Source organism: Accipiter gentilis, chromosome 15 (assembly GCF_929443795.1).
Source record: "Accipiter gentilis chromosome 15, bAccGen1.1, whole genome shotgun sequence".
Taxonomy (NCBI): Eukaryota; Metazoa; Chordata; class Aves; order Accipitriformes; family Accipitridae; genus Astur; species Astur gentilis.
Window position 1 is genome coordinate 21,651,638 of NC_064894.1, and position 21,521 is coordinate 21,673,158.

General features: G+C 41.9%; 1 protein-coding gene across 3 annotated transcripts; it reads right to left on the minus strand.

Moving 5' to 3' along the window:
- Positions 1–81: 81 nt before the first annotated feature.
- SNX3 (sorting nexin 3) lies at positions 82–21,272 on the minus strand. Of its 3 annotated transcripts, none has more exons than XM_049817901.1 (5): positions 20,946–21,272; positions 7,332–7,427; positions 6,825–6,949; positions 6,391–6,478; positions 82–3,294 (listed from the first exon to the last, which is right to left on the minus strand). In XM_049817901.1, the coding sequence occupies exons 1-5, from the start codon at positions 21,105–21,107 to the stop codon at positions 3,235–3,237; spliced, it is 531 nt and encodes a 176-aa protein (XP_049673858.1). In that variant the 5' UTR covers positions 21,108–21,272; the 3' UTR covers positions 82–3,234. The 3 variants fall into 3 exon arrangements, with proteins under 3 accessions (XP_049673858.1, XP_049673856.1, XP_049673857.1); XM_049817900.1 differs by having other exon boundaries at positions 3,277–3,294; positions 6,472–6,542; XM_049817899.1 differs by lacking the exon at positions 6,391–6,478 and having other exon boundaries at positions 20,946–21,271.
- Positions 21,273–21,521: the final 249 nt, after the last annotated feature.

Below are 21,521 nucleotides of genomic sequence, written 5' to 3' on the forward strand. Positions count from 1 at the left end.
CTGTTTCACGTTATTACAATTTTTAATAGTGGTGAATTGTGCAGCTAACGAAGGGTGATGAGTAGAAAAACACTGCTTCAGTTAAAAAGATTCTGAAGTTTTATTAAGGTGTCCAATTGTGTAATCACACCAAAGAAAGAGGTAAGTGACTCCCAATGCACAGAACAAGTTAGCAATAGGAGAAGGGAAATACAACATAATGTTCATATGGCAATGAGTGACCGAAGAACCATGCACACTAAAATGACAGATGGAGATGTACAGTGTATATCAATGGCTGATTGGTTTTCAGTGTCAAGGAATACAGATCACAAGTGAAATCCTAACTCCCTTGACTCCAAGCATAAAAATCTCACGCATTTCAGAGGTCAAAGTTTTCACCCCAACTCTTTTCCATTTGTACAGTCTGCTAGGTCTCACATTCTATCCTTTCCGAAACAGCCAGAACAAAGCATATAAAACCAGTCTTTTATGAGTCAGGTGAGACAAAGTGTGGACTACAGGACTTTAAAACATTTTCTACACAAACTAGGATGGAGCACTTGGGAATGCATTTACCACAAGGCATAGCACATTGTTAGAAGGAAACCAACAAATGCTTTATGAAGTGTTCTTCCTGCACCTGTAATAACCTTCAACCATTTTCTGCTCTCTACACTAAAAAGAACTGGACAGGGCAAAAAAATCAATTGTGGTTCCCCACTCTGTGACAATTCAGTTTATGAGCTAAGGAAGTTGAACCCAGGGCTGTGCAGAACCCATAAGAGAACACTCATTTCAATCAGATTTACGCTGCTGTCCCAGAGAAGCAATAAACACAAACTGCAACCACGCTGCAAGGCTACCACACTCTGCAGTGTGCTGTAGTCCCAGTCCCTGGATCACCTAGGCTAGAGGATGCAACAGAGCATACTGGCTTTCTCCCAGTTGCAAAGCAGGCAGGGCAATGGGTGCACTCCCATCTCACATCCCCTTACCTGCAGGACCTAGCCCAGCTGCAGAGCAGACTCACAAGCTGGGAAAAATGCCCAGATCGCTGTGGTTTAGGCACAGCTAATCTCAGACCACGTCTTCCTCCCAGTACTGCAGATTGCACAGAAGCAGAACTAGTTACACTACACTAGAATTAGGGTCTCTAGTTACCCTGGAAAGACTGAAGGCCAGGTGAAAGCCCAGAGCAGATGTCCTGTCATCCTCAGAGGTTAACACTCCAAAGTCCTCACTTTGGAAATAGCAATACTTTGACATCAAGCATGCAGCTTTTCCCTCTTCAGCTGAATTCTTCCCCCTGCCCCCAGCAGATGATACAGATTGTGTCATCATCTTTTAGAGGTAAGATGGGGCATTTTGATTTCTGAAAGAAGCTTCTCTCAGAAAAGAACATTTGAGAAAAATACTTTACTATCTATCTAAACCTAAACACTAAAACTTCATATACATTTAGTCCTTCTTTCCCCATTTCCAAGAATAACTCAACTTTTAAATGTGATTCAACAACACAAGGAATTTTAGGATTGATTTTACATTATCAAGAACTTACTGAAAAGCTAGACTGTGTTGAAAAGCTAGACAGCTCTGGGCTGCAAGTGGGCTCTGTCAATTTTGGTCCCTGGTTTCATTAATAGGACTGTTGGAGAGATTTAGCACAGTCTTTGTTAAGTATGAGGGGGAAAGAGCAATTTTTTTCAGCATCTAACTATTCAGTGTAGCTAGTTACTAGTACTACACAAAATCCTCATTTGTCAGTTCAGTCTTTTACATCCAGATTTCCATAAATTAGGTTAATGGTCTTAGTTAAAAGAAACTAATAACTTCACCAATAAGCTTGTAGGATGTTTTCTACAGTGATAAGTATAAGAAGGAAAAAAAGCAGCAGAGTCAAGTCTAAGCCAATGTGTACTGTTACCAAATAGCACAAAACACTGGATCATATTGCTACTCATGTTCTTGAATCTGTTTTCAAGACCATCTGGATAGGTAGCTCCCATGTTATATTTGGATGCACTAAGGAAGCTTCTCCAGCCATAGAAGCATCTAGTGAGAAAGACAACTTCAGCAGTGTTCCCTGTGAACTGCAGTTCAGGCATCAACCACCTGTATTTCACCAGTGGTCATACAAACACAATATTACAGTCTCCCCTTCCTTTAATTTTCAGGGAAGTGGTCTACGATCACCTCTTACAGAAGGCTTGTATGACTTCATGTCCCTAATTGTATTTGTAGAGAGCTACTTTAATCTAGGACTGAAGTTATATATTATAGGTTATGTCAATATTCCTTTCGCTGTAGGATGGTATAGTTTTCACTTGCTAGTTGAAGCTAGATTGATGCTTGTCATGCCAAGTAGAAGCCACAGATCTGTTGACTGCCTACCATGAATAGGGTTCCAGCCTTGGCTCCACAACACAGGAATACTCTTCAATACCTTTATATGTTCTTTAACACTTAAGGAGTGACTGCCAGCATCTAAGGGTATTTAGTGCTGGCTGATAGTAACACAAGACTACATTGCAGAAGAGCATCGCAGCAAGGCTGAAACACCAGTTCACTTATAGTCAAGTCCCTGCTTCTCAAAGCACAAGATACCCCACACTCAAGGTCAAGAGTGACAAAACATTTGAAGTGCATTTTCACTTTTATTTCAAAACTTTAGACAAGTTACTTTAGTATATAAATTTGATTTTTTCTTCTTACAGAATATAAAGATAATTCCCTCATTACTTCAGTATAAAGTGTTTTACAAGCTTGAAGACAATTGCATAAGTGTTTCTCACACAGGGTATCAGAAATAAAGCAGTCTTTCTACAGAAGTTCAGACAGATGACTACCTCAGAAACAGCATAGCAGTTTAGTCAAATACAAGTGAACACGTGACACTACAACTGTGCAAGTTCAAGTAAGGCCAAGTCAGTAAACATTGTTAAGTCATTGCAAAGAGTGGAAAGGTTTGTGAGACATTGCCAGGGTGGATGGTCTCATAGTATAATACTCTTGAATAAAGGATTGAGAGGGATTTAGCTAGAAGACAAGTGAGTTCTTTTATGGTATAAAGCATATGCAAAGACCAAGCAGTGTACTGATGTTAGTGGAAACTTCGTGCCTGTTTATCCTCAGCATGCTAAGACAAACTACAACCTCTTAAAACCAAGCATAAGAACCACTAATGTTTGAGAAGATGTTTTCAGAACTCAAGTATGTCTTATTTTGGATGGTGTGTAGTTTTTGTCTATTACTTCATCTTGTAAGAACATGTGAAGACAGCGCTCGTTCTGTGCCAGTGGGTGGCCTGCAACCCTAGAGAGGAAAAAACAAGCATTAGTACTAACAAATCAAGTCTACTTGCAGCTAGTCAGCAGAGCAAAGTTTTATACCAATAACCCATGGTTCTGCACTTAGGCATAGACCCACTTCCAGTTCACTGTTGGCAACTAGAATGATGTCTGGCAGCAAGACTTGTCATTCTCCCCCAGATGAAGTTAGTTCATAGGAACCCTGAGCTACCTCTGATCATCTGGAAGCATGTTACATTATGATCCATCACCTGCAATTGAGGGGACTATCAAAGTGCCCATCCTAGCATTAGGAAATGTAGAGTTAAGCAAGCCAAGCAGCTTTTTACAGGTCTTGATGCCTTTGACACAGGACACCTTTCTAAAGGCTGCTTAACCCCTCAGTTCTCCACCTAATTCCATAGCAGTTAGCCCAGGCAGAGTTAAAGGCTTACTCCACCAGGGGGTGTGAAGGACTTCTGAAGGCTCTGACACTGTTGAGAGCAGTGACTTACCATGGTCACTATTCCTAGCACTACAAGCAGCACTGATGCCCAGCCAGAGGGTACTGGCCATTCTGTTAATGGCAGAAGTCTTGAGATATGAAACATAAGAGACAGAGCTTGTCAGCTCTAGACTAGACCAGCATCTCTACTGTAGATTTAGTTTTGTTCCACATATAGACTGAGCCATCAACCTTTTAACAGTAAAGGAACTGAAACTGTATTAGAAGACACTCCCAAGCTTGGAAGAAAACAACAAGGTATTGGATTTAAACCCTTAAAATACCATGCAGCCTTCTGTGTAGGTAAAAATCCAAGAGAATCAGAATCCCTGGAAGTTGATCACTTACGCACATGAAAACCTAAAGCAGTTTGTTCTGAAAAAAGTTACATCCAGTTTGGTCCACCAAGACAGGCTGCTTCCTCTAAGACAGAAAGCCCCCCATCCTCCCTAGGACAGCCTGTGTCAGCCTTATGGCCTCCATATCTGTCAGACATTTCTACTCTAAATGGACATTACCTAGTAGAATAGGTGTAATACATAGTTAACTCCAGTGGCTCAGTACTTCCAAGCACTTTTGTGCATCTTCTCCAAATGTATCTGTTAGTGCTTATTTCACCACAGGACAGATTCACTTGTCACTACTTACTTGTCACTGAAGGTGTCCTTTAATGAGGAAGCTGAGCTCTCCTATTCAGCTTTGATAAATTATTTCAAGTGCAGTCATAAAACCTATCAATCTTGCCAGGTTTTAGTAAATGGGCAGCAGTCCAAAACACTAGTTCAGAAAGAAGAAAGTCTGGAATAACTAGTTGGAGTTTCTTAGTTTGAGTTTCTTACCCCCATCAGACTGAAGTTGCTGGCCTTGAACTTCAAGAGAAAGATATACAGGAGAAGATGAGGCAGCAGCATATTTCTTCTCCATTTCAGGAAGGCTTGCAATTTGGTGGCTGAATTGCAAGACTAGATCTGATCTCTCAGATTCAGCTCTTGGTTTCACATGAATACCTCACTCTGCATTGGCTTTTCCTTAGAATTCTTCACTAAGGTGACCTTTACACATAGCAGCTGCTACTTCAAGAATTTTCATGTATCCCACAGTCCGGTTCAGGCAGACAAGAATGTTGCAACATAGCCACCCCTGTGAATGTCATTTTATGTAGTATTGATGTAGTGCCAGCAAGCTGGCTCAAGAGAGCTGACTCAAGCTGCACTGCTGTGATTTAGTCCGTCTTAGATTTTAGATCTAGAGGAATAAAGCTTCTCAACAACATCTATCTTAACACTGGCACTGGTGCACCAAGATCTTTTTTGGATATAGTGCTATCAGTTATCTGAGGGACTCCTCTCTAGTTCTAGAGGTAAAGACTAGCTTTGAGAATGCAGCAATATGAATGTATTATGCAAATTACCTTCAGATCCAAGTTCACTAGTACCCAGAGTACTTGGTAGAAGCCTTAAAGCTTCTACATAGTACGAAATTTTAATTAGTAATATTTGCTTGATGAGTTGGTCATGCCATTAGAATAAATTGATGAGGTTGAATAGCTAGGATTTGTGCCTGAAAAGCCTTGTTCCAGCTGTACTCAAGTCTGCCACTACATCAATATCTTCATTAACAGTCTGCTTTTGTTTCAAAGGAGGAAAAATTGACCAAGAAGTTTTACACTTCCACAAGATCAACCTGTTACTTGCTGTAGGACTAAACAAGTGATACCAGTAAACTGGCCACTCCCTTTGTCAGCTATACTGAGTTTTTCAGAGATTCCAGTTAAGATGACTGTTGTACTATCAGCTGCTTCAGAACATAAACAGCCCTCTTCCCCCACATATTGCTAGACTCAGCATACAAAACTTTCAGTAAGTGCACTTCAGCATTTAGAGTCCCAAGCCTGTGTGGATAAAAGTTGTACTTTACAGTCATGACCTTGATTGTACAGCCTTAACCCACCCCCCTATTCCATCTTACTATAAGCATATCTGCCTTCATGTAGTGTAAATGCAGAACTAGATGCCTTGGAAATTGATTCCACTTGTCTTTGAACAGAGGAAAGAGCAGTCTGAAGCATTTTACCTGCTCAGAACCATTAGCAATACCTCTAACTTGAGCTAACCAGCAACTATGTTAAGAAAAACTTAAAAGATTTCATACACACTTACTTGCACAAGACAGACAATTTTAGTAAACTAGTTACTTGCAACTCCAAAGATACATGCCTGAACTAACAATGACAAGCAGATTGTTATAAGTTCTGGCTTAACTCAGACATCCTGTGTCCCTATTAAAGAAAATTACTATTGAACAAGATAAGAATGCTAGTGGAACTGACAAGCTTGAACTTCTAAAGGGAGCAGTCCCAAATCCAGTTGGTCTGAACAGTGCTGGCTCTAGAGACCAGAAGAGCTGGTTAACTGACAGTGTTCCTTCCTACCCACTGTTTGGATCCACATTGTTAAAGAGATTAAAGTACCTCTTCAGGTCAATACATGGAGAGTGGTTAGTAGTGTCAGATGGTAGAAAAAGAATCATAAGACTTTGTTACTATAATTTCTGCTCACCCTTTGAAAGGCAGTGACAAAACCCCAAGCATCTATTGCAAACTATGTAGGTGCATACCTCAGGTAGTGTTTTTACATCTTCATAAAGATTCTCATGATGATTAGAGAAAATATGCATCATTACACAAGCTGATAATACCTCACATCTGCAATCAAAGTAAACTGCTGTAAGCCCATTGTAAGCTCCATTGTTCACCCAGTGGAGGATACCTTTTCAGAAATGAAAAAGTAGAACTATTTTGAATGCTATAATTTTAGTAGTAATTTGCATAAATTAACAACACCACTAACATTCATTTCAGCTGTTTAGGTAAACACTAAGACATCTAAACTAAACACTGGATGAGCAATGTTAGTATGTCCTACTGCAAGATTATGTGAAAGTTATTACTCTGAACTTAGCACAGCTACCATAGTTAGAGGATTAGCAGCTTTAAATTTTCTGGAGCTGAATTCTGGGTTTGTCTCCTGATAACTAGACCAAACACTTACTTGTTTATGAATTGTTCGAGAGCCTGCTTCCTTTCCTCTATAAAGGAATCATCAAATATGCCATCATCTCCTCGGAAAGGGAGCTGACGGAGAAGAGCTTTTCCTGGAAGAGGTGGAACCACAACCTGAAAGATTTAGAAAAGTGTCCATGAGTGCAGCCTGTAAGCAAGTTTATACACCTCCTATGCCACCTCTTCCTCCTAGAGGACCCAACTGAATCACATCCCTAGTGAAGCAATAAAACGTGACCAGAGAAGAACAGTATCTGCCTATGAAGGTAAGGTAAATTCAAGTAGCCTAACTCCAAATTAACTCAAAACCATGAAACAGCCTCTAGCATTATATAACTGAGGTTTGCTGAAAGACTGACAGTCTTTCAGTTCTAAACATTTTCAACCACAGTATCTGCTCTATACAATATATACGCTTTATAACAATGATAACATTTCAGCATCAGTACTCTTTGTATGTCTGCGAAGACTTGTATTTACCTTCCATTTTACCCACCTTGCTTTCTCTTTCTAGTTCATTCCTTAGCCATTCAAAGTCACTGTATCTTCTTCTGACTGTAGATTCTTTCAATTTGAAGATAGGTAGATTTGTCTGAAAACAAGATCATAAGCTATCGATTAGACAAAATAGAAGTTTTGATAAGCAGAAGCAAGAAACAAGCTGTTAAGCTACAAATTAGTTCCACTTAAGCAACAACAGTATTGAGAAATACTCAAGATACAGAAATACAGATAAAGTTCTGTAAGCTACACAAGTAAGCTGTGCCTCAAGCTGCTTAACTGCAGACCTCATTTATATGGCATCCTAATCACTGGTATTTTGCCACCATATCACCTAGCAGATTTGCTGGCTACTTCAGATGTTCCTAAGGTTGCACAAGCACCTGCTATTTTTACTGTCTCAGGTGCTGGATTCCCAATGCCAATACATGTACAAAATTGGAGGTGGGAAGAAAAAGTCTTCTCAATCCACACAGGCTCTTCTTACTGCTTTCAAGGGAGTGTTTCAGGTACCAGCATAGGACATTAACCAAGCTCCCTGTACTTTTCTATTACCTGACACAACATGGCCTCCAACATCTTCAAAAGCAAAATCAGCAAGCCCTGCAGAGAATCCATACAGGACAGATGAAGCCAAAGATGTGACAGTACAAGCTGCCGAGTTTGGATAGCTCCAAAGAAGCCAAGAAGACCGAGATGCAACACAACATTCAGTGCTGATGAGATAGGACTGTCTTACTACAAAGTTAAACCAAGCAGAGCTTGATTAGACAGAACTTTCCTGAACAAGGCTAGGAGTCAGCACCCAACTCAACACACCTGAAAAACATCAACTGGGAGCCAGGCTATAATGCTGCACAAGACCATGTTAAACACACTAGCACCCTGACACATGTCCTTACATTAAGTTGTGCGAGAGCCTGTATTACTTTTGTTCATTCTTGGGGTACAGTGTTTTCCCACAGTTGTAAGTCAACTTGTACATTATTTTAAGAGTAGACATTGAGGGAGCACTCTCCTAATGACATCCCCAGATTGGAAAGCACCAAGACCACGCTCTGAAGCTTACATGTCATTGATGTGGCAAACTGGCTAGAGTGTTACAAAAGCGTTTATAGGCATTATGACCTACTAAAAGCAAGACCAAGAGCCTGTAATTACCATACATAAACAGCAGTAGCAGAATAAAGCTTACTGTTGTCAGACTTGCATATTCACTGTCTTAATACACCTTTAAAGAAGACTCTTGAGGAGTACCCTAGGAAGCTGATGTTCACATGTGACTACAGTTATCCCTAGTCTTCCTGTTGGCAGAAGCACAGCAGTCATTCTTGGCTAGTGCCTTTTATTTTTTTGTTGTTTTATTTTAAGTTGTAAGCCATCTCACTGAGCTTCTGGTCGCAGTTTGAGTGGGTATCTCTGTACAGTATAATTTGTAGGATGTATGCTTAAGCTATCATTGAGTGATACTTTTGGCTGCTCAAAACAGGTTTAATTGTAGACATACTCTCCTGTACTAGGCAGGCCTATGACTATGGGCCATTGTATTACCTCCAGACAATAACAAGTTTTTTAGCTGCCACAGTTTAAAAGTACTTGAGAAGTTAGTTGTGTACTTTCACATTATGCTATTTAGTCCATGATTTACAAATGATAAGGTACAGAACAGTATTTTCTTATGAAATCTCTTATTGCTAAATGTTTAAAAGTAATCGAGCTCTCCTTCCCAGGTAAAACACTGTTGATTGTACTAGTGACTAATAATAGTCTTAAGTGCAATTTTATTATGTCAGAAGTCAGGCTTTATAAACACTCTTGTCTTGAGGATAAGAATACTCTACTCAAGAGTAAATAAAGCTAGGTCCCCAGAGTACATGAAGGAGATTCCCAGAAGTATTGGATTATTTTTCTCTGATTTCAGCTACTGGCTTTTTAAACAGGTTCAGCCTTCCACATTACAATATCAACCCTTTGTCAGTGTCTTGGGTAGAAAGTCCTCTGCAGTATTTAACATATAGGCTCTCACCTACAGAAAATATTCCATTCTGCTCTCAAGTTACTTACAAGAAGGATTAGAATTGAATAAAAGCAGCTAAAAAACAATGAGTCCCCAGGTCTTCAGGAACTCTTTTCATGCTTCTGGGCATGAAGTCTATAAAGTTAATCTCTAAACAACATATCAGGCTTACAGGTATAACATCAGGTAGAAGTGCCAATTGAGTTCATTTTACCTTCTACGATCCCTTTTGAACTTTTGACGTGCTAGCCCAGCTAGCAAGTTGGTGAAAAGAACTGTTAAGAGTACTTGTTTTCCCTCTAGGTTCCAAAATCTTCTTCTATTTTGAGCATAAGCACAGGAAACATTTAAAGTGAAGAGTATGTTAGAAGGCTCCCATTAAATTAAGTGGCTTACAAGTCACAACTTGACAACTACACACTAAAGGAGCATGTGTGTTCCCTGTCATTTGGTCTGGATATTAATTAGAACTATCTGTTGAGATCAACTTCTAAACCTTGTGTTACTTAAAATCCAGAAACTGCAGCAATTCACCTTTTAGAAATTAGTACTGATAGAGCAGCATTCTTCAGATACGCAGCTGTTAAAAAGGATCTATTTTAAAAAAACAATTTGAGAGTACTCTTATACAGCTTAACCTATTCACATCCTAGGTCCCCATTTTTAACTCAGGATATATTCACATCTGAAGTTAGTGCATGTGCCTTTCTCATTATGGATTATTACCCCATTTGAGCAGACAACTTCCTTCAGTAGGAAGGGTTTCAGCATGTCCTACTGCCTCTGTCTACCATGGGTAGATGGTTTTCATTAAGCAAGCCAAACAGCTGCTGAAGCACAGGCTATCACTGGGCAAGAATGTGGTAGGACAACCCTAGGGTGTCAACAGAAACTTTCAATTTCTACTGAAGTGTCAACTTTAAGACCATACAGGATATTAAAAAAGTTATTCTCAGCTTCACAGTTTAAGTTGAGAGTTATCTTTGTTTAGTCACTGAGGTGCCAGTAGCTATTCTGAACACTGTTCATGCTTTGTTTGCCTACTAGAACAGAGATAAGAGTAAGGCACAAAACTTGAAGTCAGGCTAGTTTCATTTTTTTACAAACATTTCTCCCTATGCTCATTCAGCATTATACTGTTGGCTTTCTGGCCTGCTGAGCTGCAGTCTACTGTCATGAAACTCATGACCCAGTTTGGCACAGCCCCTGGAGCATAGCTCATTCCTCTGATAAATTCAGCATAATTACTGCAGCAATTTGTTTTTTCTACAGTGTAATAATTAGTCTCATTTTTACCAAAACATTTTCAACAACTTCCTAGTCCAAAATCATGCCTCTTAGCAGTTTGAATGCAAGCCCTCAACCTGAAAGGATTATGCATTACCTAAGACATTAGACAACCATAAGTTACTAGTCAGAATTGCAGATAAAGCATTATTCCAGACGGACCAATAAACCAGCTCTGCAGAAGCACCACATAGCCCAAAATCCTAAGCATAGAAAGATGGTAAGACAAGACAGATTCTGTCTAGCACTCCTTCCCTATCAGACTATAGGTAGATACCCACTAGGCGTTCTCTGACTACTGTCAAACTAACAGTCTATATTCTGCTGGGTGAGTTAATGGCCAAGCCAGTACACTGGAATAAACATTGTTAGAACTGGTGCCAAGTTAAATTACATAGTTAAACAGCAGATGACAAACCCAGACCCTTAAGTCACTCCTGCATTTCTCCACTCTGATGCCAAACAAGTCTCTACAGTCATTTGGCTAGTGTTCAACAAACTGGGAATGGGAAGCAGTGGTTGCCTGCTAATAGATTTCAGGGCGAAACCTGTATTCACAGTAAGCATGCTTCTTCAGCTACATTTATGTTTTTATAACATATTCAAACTCTAAGTCCAAGTCCAAGCTCAGAAGATTCCCAATTCATCTCAGAAGTAAATGACAGTCCTAAAGACAGTAGCTTGGATCACCAGGTAAGTCTTCTAACTGTTACTACAGTCAATCCCCAAGCTATGCCCAGTTAGAAGTCCAGAAATTGTTTATGTATACAAGTGAGGAGACTTTCACAGACAGAATGCAAGTAGTCCGAGTACTAGTCAATACTGTCCATTCAGCTTCAGATACACAGGTCTCTAATGCAGCCATTATGGCATACAAGTTACCTTAAAAACAGGAGGAAAATTACAGTACTTTATTTAAAATACATTAGTTTACAATTCTAGTAATTTCAAGTGTTCTGTTATCTAGACTAGATTAATTTATCCAGTGAGTGGAAAAAGCCCTGCAAATAGCCACACTTGCTCCTACAAATTTGTTCCCACACATAAATTGAATGCAAATAGCATTTGGGTTCCTTCAAAGAGCATGCTGACACACCACAAGATTGACTCTAATGTCACTGCAGCCCAGTCCACCCCCACAACTGCAGAAACTCCGCAGCTGTAGTTGTCCAGGACAGTTTGAGGTAAATTGGATTCATTTCCTCATCTGCCAATGTAACTCAGCAGCAGCACTGCATTGCCCATGTCTCCCACTCCTAATAAACTGAGAATAAAGCTTCACTGTTGCCATAGCACCTACTTTGATGTTGTCTTTTCAAGTAGGTTATGGTAGCCTTGATACAACTCTATTTCCATTAGAATAGAGTGAAAGAAAGCACTCAGCGCACTTTTGATAGAATTTTGTGGCCTTGACTCTCAAAAGGTAAATTCAAGCTTCTTACTATCTCTTCATACAAGCTGTAATCTTTGTCAACAGACTACACCCTTTGGCTACATTTACAGTCAGCCAATGGGAGCTCTGGGGTATTACAGTAAGTAGCATTCAGGGTGGATAAAAAAGTATTACAGTTTTCTTAACGCAAGAGCCTGTTGTCCTTTAGTAGAAGAAACTGGCTCCAGCAGTCCACTGTTATTGCAAAAACCTTGCCAGTGGTTTGTTTCTGTCCCAACTTGACATAAGCAGCTACCTCCTCATTTCCTACAATTATAAAAAGCAAGAAAGAAGGCAAACGTGCTCTAAACTTCAGTTGCTAGGAGTTTAGATTTCTGCTGTGTACTTTACTGAAGGAAAACCTCTTTCCCCACTGCAAAAGGTCAGATAAGGGGTTGTTATTTTTCTAGGTTACAGTCCTTTTGATCAAAGCAGAGATCTACCTCCCCTTTTATCCACTTGATGTCCAGGTCTATCTACTACATGCAAAAAATATGAAGTTAGTAGAACACTGAAAAATCTGACCGTATGTATACACCCAAGTTTTAAACAATGCTGACTTAAGCTATACCAAGAACTATAGAGCTTCTCACTTCACAATACTGAGACATGGAGCTAGGATGTTTTCCATCTTAAAGACTAGTAGCAACACAACAACAAAGACTATCAGTCTTCAGACAAAAGTTAACCTTCGCCAAGTCCAATGCCTTGAGCTCAGAGCTGCTCTATGAAAATTAGCATGGCGTGTCTGGGTTTTTGCCAAGCAGCATCTATTGTCACCTGATCAAGTTCACCAACATCATGAACAGCTGAACTATGGTGTGCCATGGTCAAAAGGCTCAAAGCAGGGTAAGTCTAGAAAAACAGATTGTTTACCGATTCTTTATTCTTCAGGTTCCATGCTCAGAAGCCAAACAGGAGCCCGCTTTAAGGACACACACAGGCAAAGACTTTTATAACACCCAGGCAGAATTAGTAATTATTTCTGGATAATTATTTCAGGCTTAGAAAGCCAAAGCCTCCTTTGAAATACCAAATATTCCTTTTAAAAGAGAAGGGACTGCTATTTTTACACAATTGCAAGGTATAACTGCCATATGCTCTGGTTTGGCCCGCTGTAATGTTACCATTCATTCCTCCTTGAGAATGGCTGAAGAGGGATCACATTAAGGTGATGCTTTAGCATCATTAGGTGACATCTACTAGCTGTGGTCAAGTGGGGCCAACAAAATCAGTGGATTGTTGCAATTGATAGTTTTTACCAGGAACAAAAGTTTTAACGTGCTTTGCGAACTAGAGACAGTCCAGTATCCCTACACTTCAAACATGCAAGAAACAAGCAATAAGTAACTAGTATAGAAGTAGACATACTAGACAAAATATTCTCTTCGTATTTCCAGTTTTATTGGAGCAGTAACATTCACATTGAGTAGGCACCTAACAGCTACAGAAAGGCTGATAGCTCCTCTTCATTAATTTGTAGCATATCTTAACATTTAGGGGGTGCTGCAGCTTAGGCCCATAGAAGTAGTCTCTGAAGCTTTATTTCCAGGTATAGAGGTGGCTTTAAACCACTCAAGATATAGCTTCATTTTTTTTTTCCTGGATTTTAGAGTAAAGCTGCTATACGCTAGCTTATGGTTACGCTTTCAAGATCAGCTTTGTGGCCAAAACAAACTATACTGTCATGTGGCCCAGAAGATCCTCCCATGACAGAAGTTTTACAGCCACAGAAGGAATACATTCAAAGACCTGTCTTCAGTCGGTAAAATATTTGGTTTTATACCTTGATCAGAACATTAGGGCTACTCAATCCTTCTCGCATCAAAAAAGTCACAGCAGCAACAGCAACTTTAGACCCTATACTCAGTGCTAGAGCTTCATAGGGCATTTGCATTATGTACTTGCTAAAACAGCCTGCAGTAGTACAACTGGTATTGCATTACCAAGTGAAAAAACATTAAAGAAAATAATTCCCCTACAGTTAGAAGCTCATAAATCTACACTGCATTATTTATTCCCCTAGATAAAAACAATAGAGACCTGACTGCTCTAAAGTTCAAGCTGACACTTTCTTGGCAAGCCATCTAAAAATAAAGATGTATCAAAGTACTCTGGCATCACATGCCTACCTGGATCACAGCCATCTGTCCTACAAAGATTAGTCATTGTCCCATTTGATTTGGTCTGTTCAGCACTGTACTAGAGTGCACTCTTAATACATGACAATCAAGGCCCACATTGTATGCACAGAAATAAAGATTCCAAGTCACCAGTTAAACTAGTATACTAATAAGAAGCACTATTCAGAAACTTGCTTATTTTATTTACACAGTAACAGACATCAACACTAAACTAGTTCAGTACCTTTGGACTAGGCTCTTGAACTTAGTTTAATCAAAAACCTCTACACAAAAATCAGCTGCTCAGAGCCAATACATGCAGTAGACTTGTAAATCCACTCTCCTTGCTTCAGAAGTTTTTCATCCAAACCATTCCACTTCTCTGTCTCCCTAGTCAGTGTTCTGGGAAGTTCTTAGCCTTCCAGATATGCTTTTCTGAATTACTGCTCAATGGAACAGTTAATGTTTGTAAAGATGCAGTACCTGGGCTGTAGAGCAGAAAAACAAAGTCGCCTGAAACAGTGCATTTATTCTTTGAGGAATCTAAAAATATCTAACTGGTAGCAGTGTCTAGAATAGGGTATTAAAAGAGTAATTAACTAGAGTTAGAGTAGACTTGCAGTGTGATGCAAGATTTGCAGTAGTAGAGAAACAGAGAATTAGTGCTGATTATGCATCCCTAAACACATCCACACTGAGTCAGTGTTTAGTCATTACTCCACCACAAGCTTCACTGACTAATGCTGATGTCAACTATGTGTAGCAGCAGATTTGATTCTTCTCATGCTGGAGAAGAGTCTGCAACTTCAAACCGTGCCAAACACATGAAGGACAGGAAATCTGGTACCGTTCAAGGACAGAACATTTCAAAGACACATTCACCAGATCAAGAGTGCCACTTTGCAACACCATGTGTCCTTGTTTCAGCTGGGATAGAGTTAACTGTCTTCCTAGTAGCTAGTACAGTGCTATGTTTTGAGTTCAGTATAGAAGAATGTTGATAACACTGATGTTTGCAGTTGTTGCTCAGTATTGTTTAGACTATAGTCAAGGATTTTTCAGCTTCTCATGCCCAGCCAGGGCACAAGGAGTTGGCACAGGACACAACCAGGGCACCTGACCCAAACTGGCCAACGGTGTATTCCATACCATGGGACATCCCATCTAGTTTAGGAACTGGGAATTGGGGCAGGGAATCGCCGCTGGGGGACTGGCTGGGTGTTGGTCAGCAGGTGGTGAGCAACTGCCCTGTGCATCATTTGTACATTCCAATCCTTTTATTACTACTGTTGTCATTTTATTAGTGTTATCATTATCATTATTAGTTTCTTCTTTTCTGTTCCATTAAACCGTTCTTATCTCAACCCAGGAGTTTTACTTCTTTTTTCCCCATTTTCTCCACCATCCCACTGGATGCAGGGGAGTAAGTGAGCGGCTGCGTGGTGCTTAGTTGCTGGCTGAGGTTAAACCACAACACCATGGCATAAGACAAGTGCTTTCTGAGCAAGTTATACTTTCAGTTCATTTACCATCTTACTCTGACTTGATTTGATCACAGAAGTGAGACTCAAATCAGTCATACAAGTTAGACTACTATAAATATGCTGAAATGCAAATACTGTATCCAAGCTACGTCTTGGAAAAAAAAGAGTTAAGACGACCAGACTTTCAAAAGCAGCTCAAGTTTAGCAGTACTTTGATATACTTCCCCAATCCTTTGAGACCAATACTATTCTTAACACTGCAGGCACTTTACAGCCTGTGTGTTCATTTCCTTCCCCACACTGGGCATATGTAGTCAAGTACCTCTGAAGGTCTACAGAAGTCTTTGTGCAGAAGATACAGGAAAGGTGACTGCTGCCTTGAAGAGCACTGGCACCACCCAAGTGATGCATTTCACACCATCTGGAAGCACAGCAGCAAGGTGTTACCTTTCTACACCTCAAGACAAGCCACTGAGCCATGGAACCTCCAGAAGCTAAGGTATGCCTTAGTGCCAAGTTTAGTGATGCTGATTAGAGGCAACAGGCCATTTAACATTAAAGAACATAATTAAGATGACAAAAGGTTTTTTGTTTAAATTTGATTTGACTAAAAAGAATTCTTTAACTACTTGGACTAGTAGCTCCTGTAACAGGTATTTTGTTTTAGTTCTGTCAGTTTGAATATTAATAATATTAGAGTATTAAAAATAACTTCTCTGCAAGTTCTCACTAACCATAAACAGTTAATTTAACCTTTTAGTCTAGGTGACAAACCCAACTAAAATGGGCAGCACAGAAGTCACTTTTACAGAAAAAATAACAGATGAAACAGTGTTAACAAAGGGCTATTTTCCCAAACGTAGCAAGTTCCTGGATATCTGTATGCTTTGTTGACAGTATTTAACCAATGTGCTCATCTCCCATGGCACTGCTTTTATAGTGGGTGTACAGCTCTGAAGTGTGTCACCAGTTGCTAGGATCAGAGTTTGCTTGTAAAGCTTAAGTCTTGCCTCCTTAAAAGATTTAGCAACTGAAGCTATTACACAGAATCTGAGCAAAGATGTTCCCGTTGATCCGCTTACTAGGAAAACTACTTGGTTCGACTACAGTGGAAGTCAAATGATACCTGGAACTGGACTGAGGACTGCAGACATGCTATAGGATAATGTTTGTTCTACCTTTGTTTCCTGGAATTTAGAGAGAAGACTGGCTTACAGCTCATAAATAGTAACAAGTATTTCACATGCCCTTGTTGAAGAGTATTGACATGCACAAGCCCACCCTGAAAAGGTGTAACAAGTAGGAGGGAACAGCCACCACCCCTCTATTGGTGGTTCCTGAGTGAACAGCTAATAAAGACTCATGAGAAACAGCATATAGCATGCAAGAGTATTTATACTGAGAATTTAACTGTTGGTTCACACTTTACCTCAAGTGGTAAAGGCAATGAAGTAGTTTGTATTACTTTAACAGGCAGTCTAGTTGATTATGTTAGTTTTAGCCACTGCACAGTCACCTTACTGTGATCATCTAGATACCTTTAGATGACTATTTTATCAAGTTTTATTTCACTAGAAAAAGCACTTGGAGCTTTACACCTTACTGCATTGTTCTCCTTTTTTAGCTCACCCTAAGCCTTCACACAAAGGATACCTTAGAATGGTACAAACTCACTGCCTAATGCTGCTGTTGGAAAGCAAATTCTCAACTACCCTGCCAAGAACATAACCCACTCAGATTTGCCATTTTAGCACTGCAGGATGACATTTTCTGTCATTTACCATTACTAAACAAGATCTTTAACTTTCATTGCCAAGCTGCACTGCAGTGGCATACTGCTACACTGTGTGCCTTATACTGGTTACTACAGCAGAAAGCTTTCTGCCATCACCTTGTCCAGTTTGCCAGGAACAGAATGTTACTTAATGCAAGTTCAGGCTCAGAAAGTCAATATTTTGGCCAACTGACCACCTGTGAGGTAAGCTGCCCCACTGGAAGTGCTGTACAGGTTCTACCCACAGCACTCTTAAAGAGCTTAACTGCTTGTGAAAGTACCGTATGTTTACCACAATGCACAGCCATCCTACTAGCCTGCAGAGACACACGCTATGAAAAACTTTCCTAAGTACTGAAATACAATTGACTTGCTTATCCAGTAGTCTACTGCTGGGCAGTCTACCTAAAACTTTTGAGTTCCCCATTAGGCTTTCCAACTTCCACGAGAAGTTCATGAGTACAGCAATACAAGAACTAAAGCATGAGGTTGTTCCACTTATTTATTTCCAAGCAACAGATATGCTTCAGCTGCAATATCAGTAGACAGTTTGCCAATAAAACCTTTGGGAGAACTCTGCAGTATTTCACACAAGTACTTTTTGCAAGATATTAATTATCAGACATCAGTTCTAGAGTGCTAGCAAGCTCAGTCTTCTCCAAAAAAGTTAAGCATTGAGATTCACAGAAAACAATAAAGATAGAATTACCCTTGGATCGAGTTCATAACCACCACGACAATGGTACAAGTCTAATTGCATCAATGCAAACTTGAATCTCAGTGTCCTCTGACAATGTTACTGGCTTAGCATGATCTCCAGCCATAACATGAGGCTATCAATAGCTTTTACTAGAACTTGGCAGCAGTTAAGCCATCCATTTCTGCACCACTTAACATTTTAAGGTGTTAGTTCCAGATATGACACAGGTAACTCACCCCATCTTCTCACATTTGTTCTGCTGCACTGCTAGGGGAAACTGCAAATGTCAGCTGCTACTTTGTGACCACAAGCAGTTGTCAAACCACAGAGGCAAGCTGGTGGCTATTGTCTGCCACGCTCCAACAAGCAGCTTATACTACAAGTACATTCTACCTTTTAGAAATACAATATTACAGCAATTCAAGTTCGAACTCTTCTCCCATGCTGTAACTTGCATATTAGCAACATGGTCTGTGTTCTGCTGAGAAGCAGTTAATTGATACAAGTTTAGACAGTGAACATAATTCTGCATGACTTGTATTACCTGCTCTGTAGCCTTCCAGCATACGGAGACCTAAAACTCATTTTTACAGTTCATGATAGCTATGATTGTATACAGCAAGGATGCACTATGTGTACAGTGATGCACAACTGGAAAGGGAATTATCATGTATTATAAGAGATAGTCCTGCATACAAGCAGGCAGAGATGCCAGTAAGGAAGGTGGAGAAAACAATGTTTATTAGGAGGAAGAATAGAGGAAGGTCACAGTATTATCACTGTGTACATTTGTTCAAGTCACTTCTAGGTCTTCATTACAACAGGAATCCAGAATTTTCTACCCCAAACAGCACATGGGCCAAGAGTAATCTGTCTTAAAACTTGCTTTTCTGCTTTCCTTTCTTCTGAAGAACTTCAGTTGGGGATTTAAAAAAAATTATTATTTCTTTAATCCCAGCAAATTTAGTCTCATTCCCAAGGCCATATCATAGCTAAGTCCCTTTTGTATCATCTTCCCTGGATCCAGCAATTCCAAATGCTCAGTCTCATGGAAAGAAAAGTCATTAGGAACTGAAGACACAAATACTTCCCAGCAAGGCAGAGTTACATCTTTCTGCTAAGTGGACAGCTAGGGTCCTGATAAGGGCAGTGTAATGCAACACAAGTTGGCAAGTTCTAGTTTATCATCACAGAGAGGCCAAACACAGGCTACAATTGGTTGGACACATCCTGAAACATGAGCATAGCTACTGGACATGACAATTTAGGAGCATCAGAATTAAAGAAGTATCCTCCCTAGTAGCTTCAGATCTCAGTTGGTTTCGCTTTTTTAAGTAAAGTTACACTAAGCTGAGAACTTGGACCTTTAATACCAGTAAAGGCACACAGGGTTTTAGTCTTTTCTGAAGAATTTTAGTGACCACGGCAGCAACCCCCCAGCTGAAGCCTTCCCTGCCACGAAGGCATGGGCACTCCATGGTGTCCAGTGAAAGAAGAACTCATATTGCAGTGAAGGTGTGCAGTGGGTCAATGAGGCTTCTTCACCCTCTATTACTGCCTGTAATAACTGACCAGGTTCAATCAACTGTGACAGAGTAAAGCTATACAAGGTAGTAGACTCAACCACAAGCTACAAAAAAAAAGATAAAATTGTACGAGGTTATCTTTCTCAGCTGAACTTATGCCTGACAGCATAGACTAAAAGGGTGCCCTGCCTCAAGTCCCTGCCAGCCACAGGCAAGGACCATGCCGTAGATACTGCATTTTTCTGTCCACTCCTCCAGGCCCTGTTTATGAAACTAGAAAGACCAGGAAACATAGTAATGACTTCACATAGTTTTTTTCAAGCTTAAGGCTACTAGCCTTTGGGGCAAGTCAGTGAACATGGCCCTTCCAGCTAGGAAGGCGTCTCGTGCTACTGAGAGAAAGTATTTGATAGCACACGGTGAGAAACAGCCCCCTTTATTAGGCACTCAATTTATATTTCAGGTACAAAAGAAAACAGGAAGCCCTCCCCCGTATACACTCACCTTATCACTTCAGCTAGCGTTGATCTAGCACATGTGCCCACTAGACTTATTTACACATTCTCTATGGGTTTTTGAGGCTGCTGGAATCCTGAACTTGACCGCCTTCTCTGGGCAGATCCACCCCTATTACTACACCTCAGAGAGCTGAGAGTTTGCCCTCTTCTATTTACTTTAAAACAGGCAAGCAATTGCTCGCAGTACAGCAATATTCCAGTCTAATGACAGCTGTGCACAGCAGTGCTGAAACAGCATTTGTCCTTTGGTTACCTTCACCGACATGCGTTGTCTTCACTACCACCAGACCCCCGGAGTTACCAGCTCCGGTCGCTCGCAGAAGCCGGGGCCTGCTCTCAGGCCGAGGATGAAGCCCACTGCTGCTCTGCCATCCCCTCCCCAGCGGTACTCGCCGCATTAGCTGCGAAACCGGCCCTGAAGGACACGGCGGCGGCGGCCCGTCACCGCCACCCCGGCCCGGGGACACCCCTCCCGCTTACATAAGAGCCGGCCGGAGCCCAACACCGACACACAGGCCCCGCATTCGCCTTCTCTCGCCTCACATTTGCTTCCCAGGCCGCCGGGCCCCGCCGCCGGAGGGGCGCGCACGTAGCCCGCGGAGCTGCCCGCTGGGCGACCCCGGCCGCCCGCCTGGGCCGGGGCGGAGGCGGCGGGGCCGGCCCCTCGGCGAGCCGCAGCGGGGCCGGGGCCGCCGCCAGCGTCGTCGTCCCCCCCTCCCCGCCGTGCCGGACCGGACCGTGCCCTCACCTTGACGCGGATCTCGTAGGTGGTGAAGCGGCCGCGGCCCACCCCCACCGTCTGCGGGTTGCCCACGTCGATCTCCAGGAAGTTGCTGGGCGGCCCGTAGGCGTCGTTCAGGTTCTGCGGCTTGCTGATCAGCCGCCGGGTGTCCGCGATCGTCTCGGCCATGGCGGAGCGGGCGCCTTTCTTCCCCCGCCTCCCCCGGAGCGCGGCAGGATGTGAGCGAGGGAGCGAGCACCGAGCGCCGCCGCCCCGCGCCGCCCTCCCTCTTATCGACCCGCGGCCAGCTGACTGCCCGGCAACGCGCACCCACGCCGCCGCCGCCAGCGGATGGGCCCGCCGCCGCGCGCAAGGCAGGCTGGGCTTTGTAGTCCTTCAGCGGCCGACCCCCTCGCTAGGGCCGGCGCGGCCGCCCGCCCTCCGAACTACAGGTCCCGGCGTGCGCGGGAGGTGCGGGGCGGTGGCTGCGAGAGCTGGTTTCTGGGGCCCGCCCGACAGGCGGGCGGCGCGACGGGCAGGGCGCGGGCTGAGGGGCTTGGCGGCGCCGGGGGTGCCGTGGGGCGGGGGTAGGGAGCGGCGGGG

Bases quoted from the DNA above. Each gene is read 5' to 3' on its own strand.
- SNX3 (XM_049817901.1), bottom strand. From the start codon at position 21,107: ATGGCCGAGACGATCGCGGACACCCGGCGGCTGATCAGCAAGCCGCAG. The intron at 6,479-6,824 runs GTAAGTGTTTGG...CTTTGATTGCAG, and splicing joins CTCGAACAATTCATAAACAA to ATGTGAGGTATTATCAGCTT. The intron at 3,295-6,390 runs GTATGCACCTAC...TTTCCTCTCTAG, and splicing joins ATGTAAAAACACTACCTGAG to GGTTGCAGGCCACCCACTGG.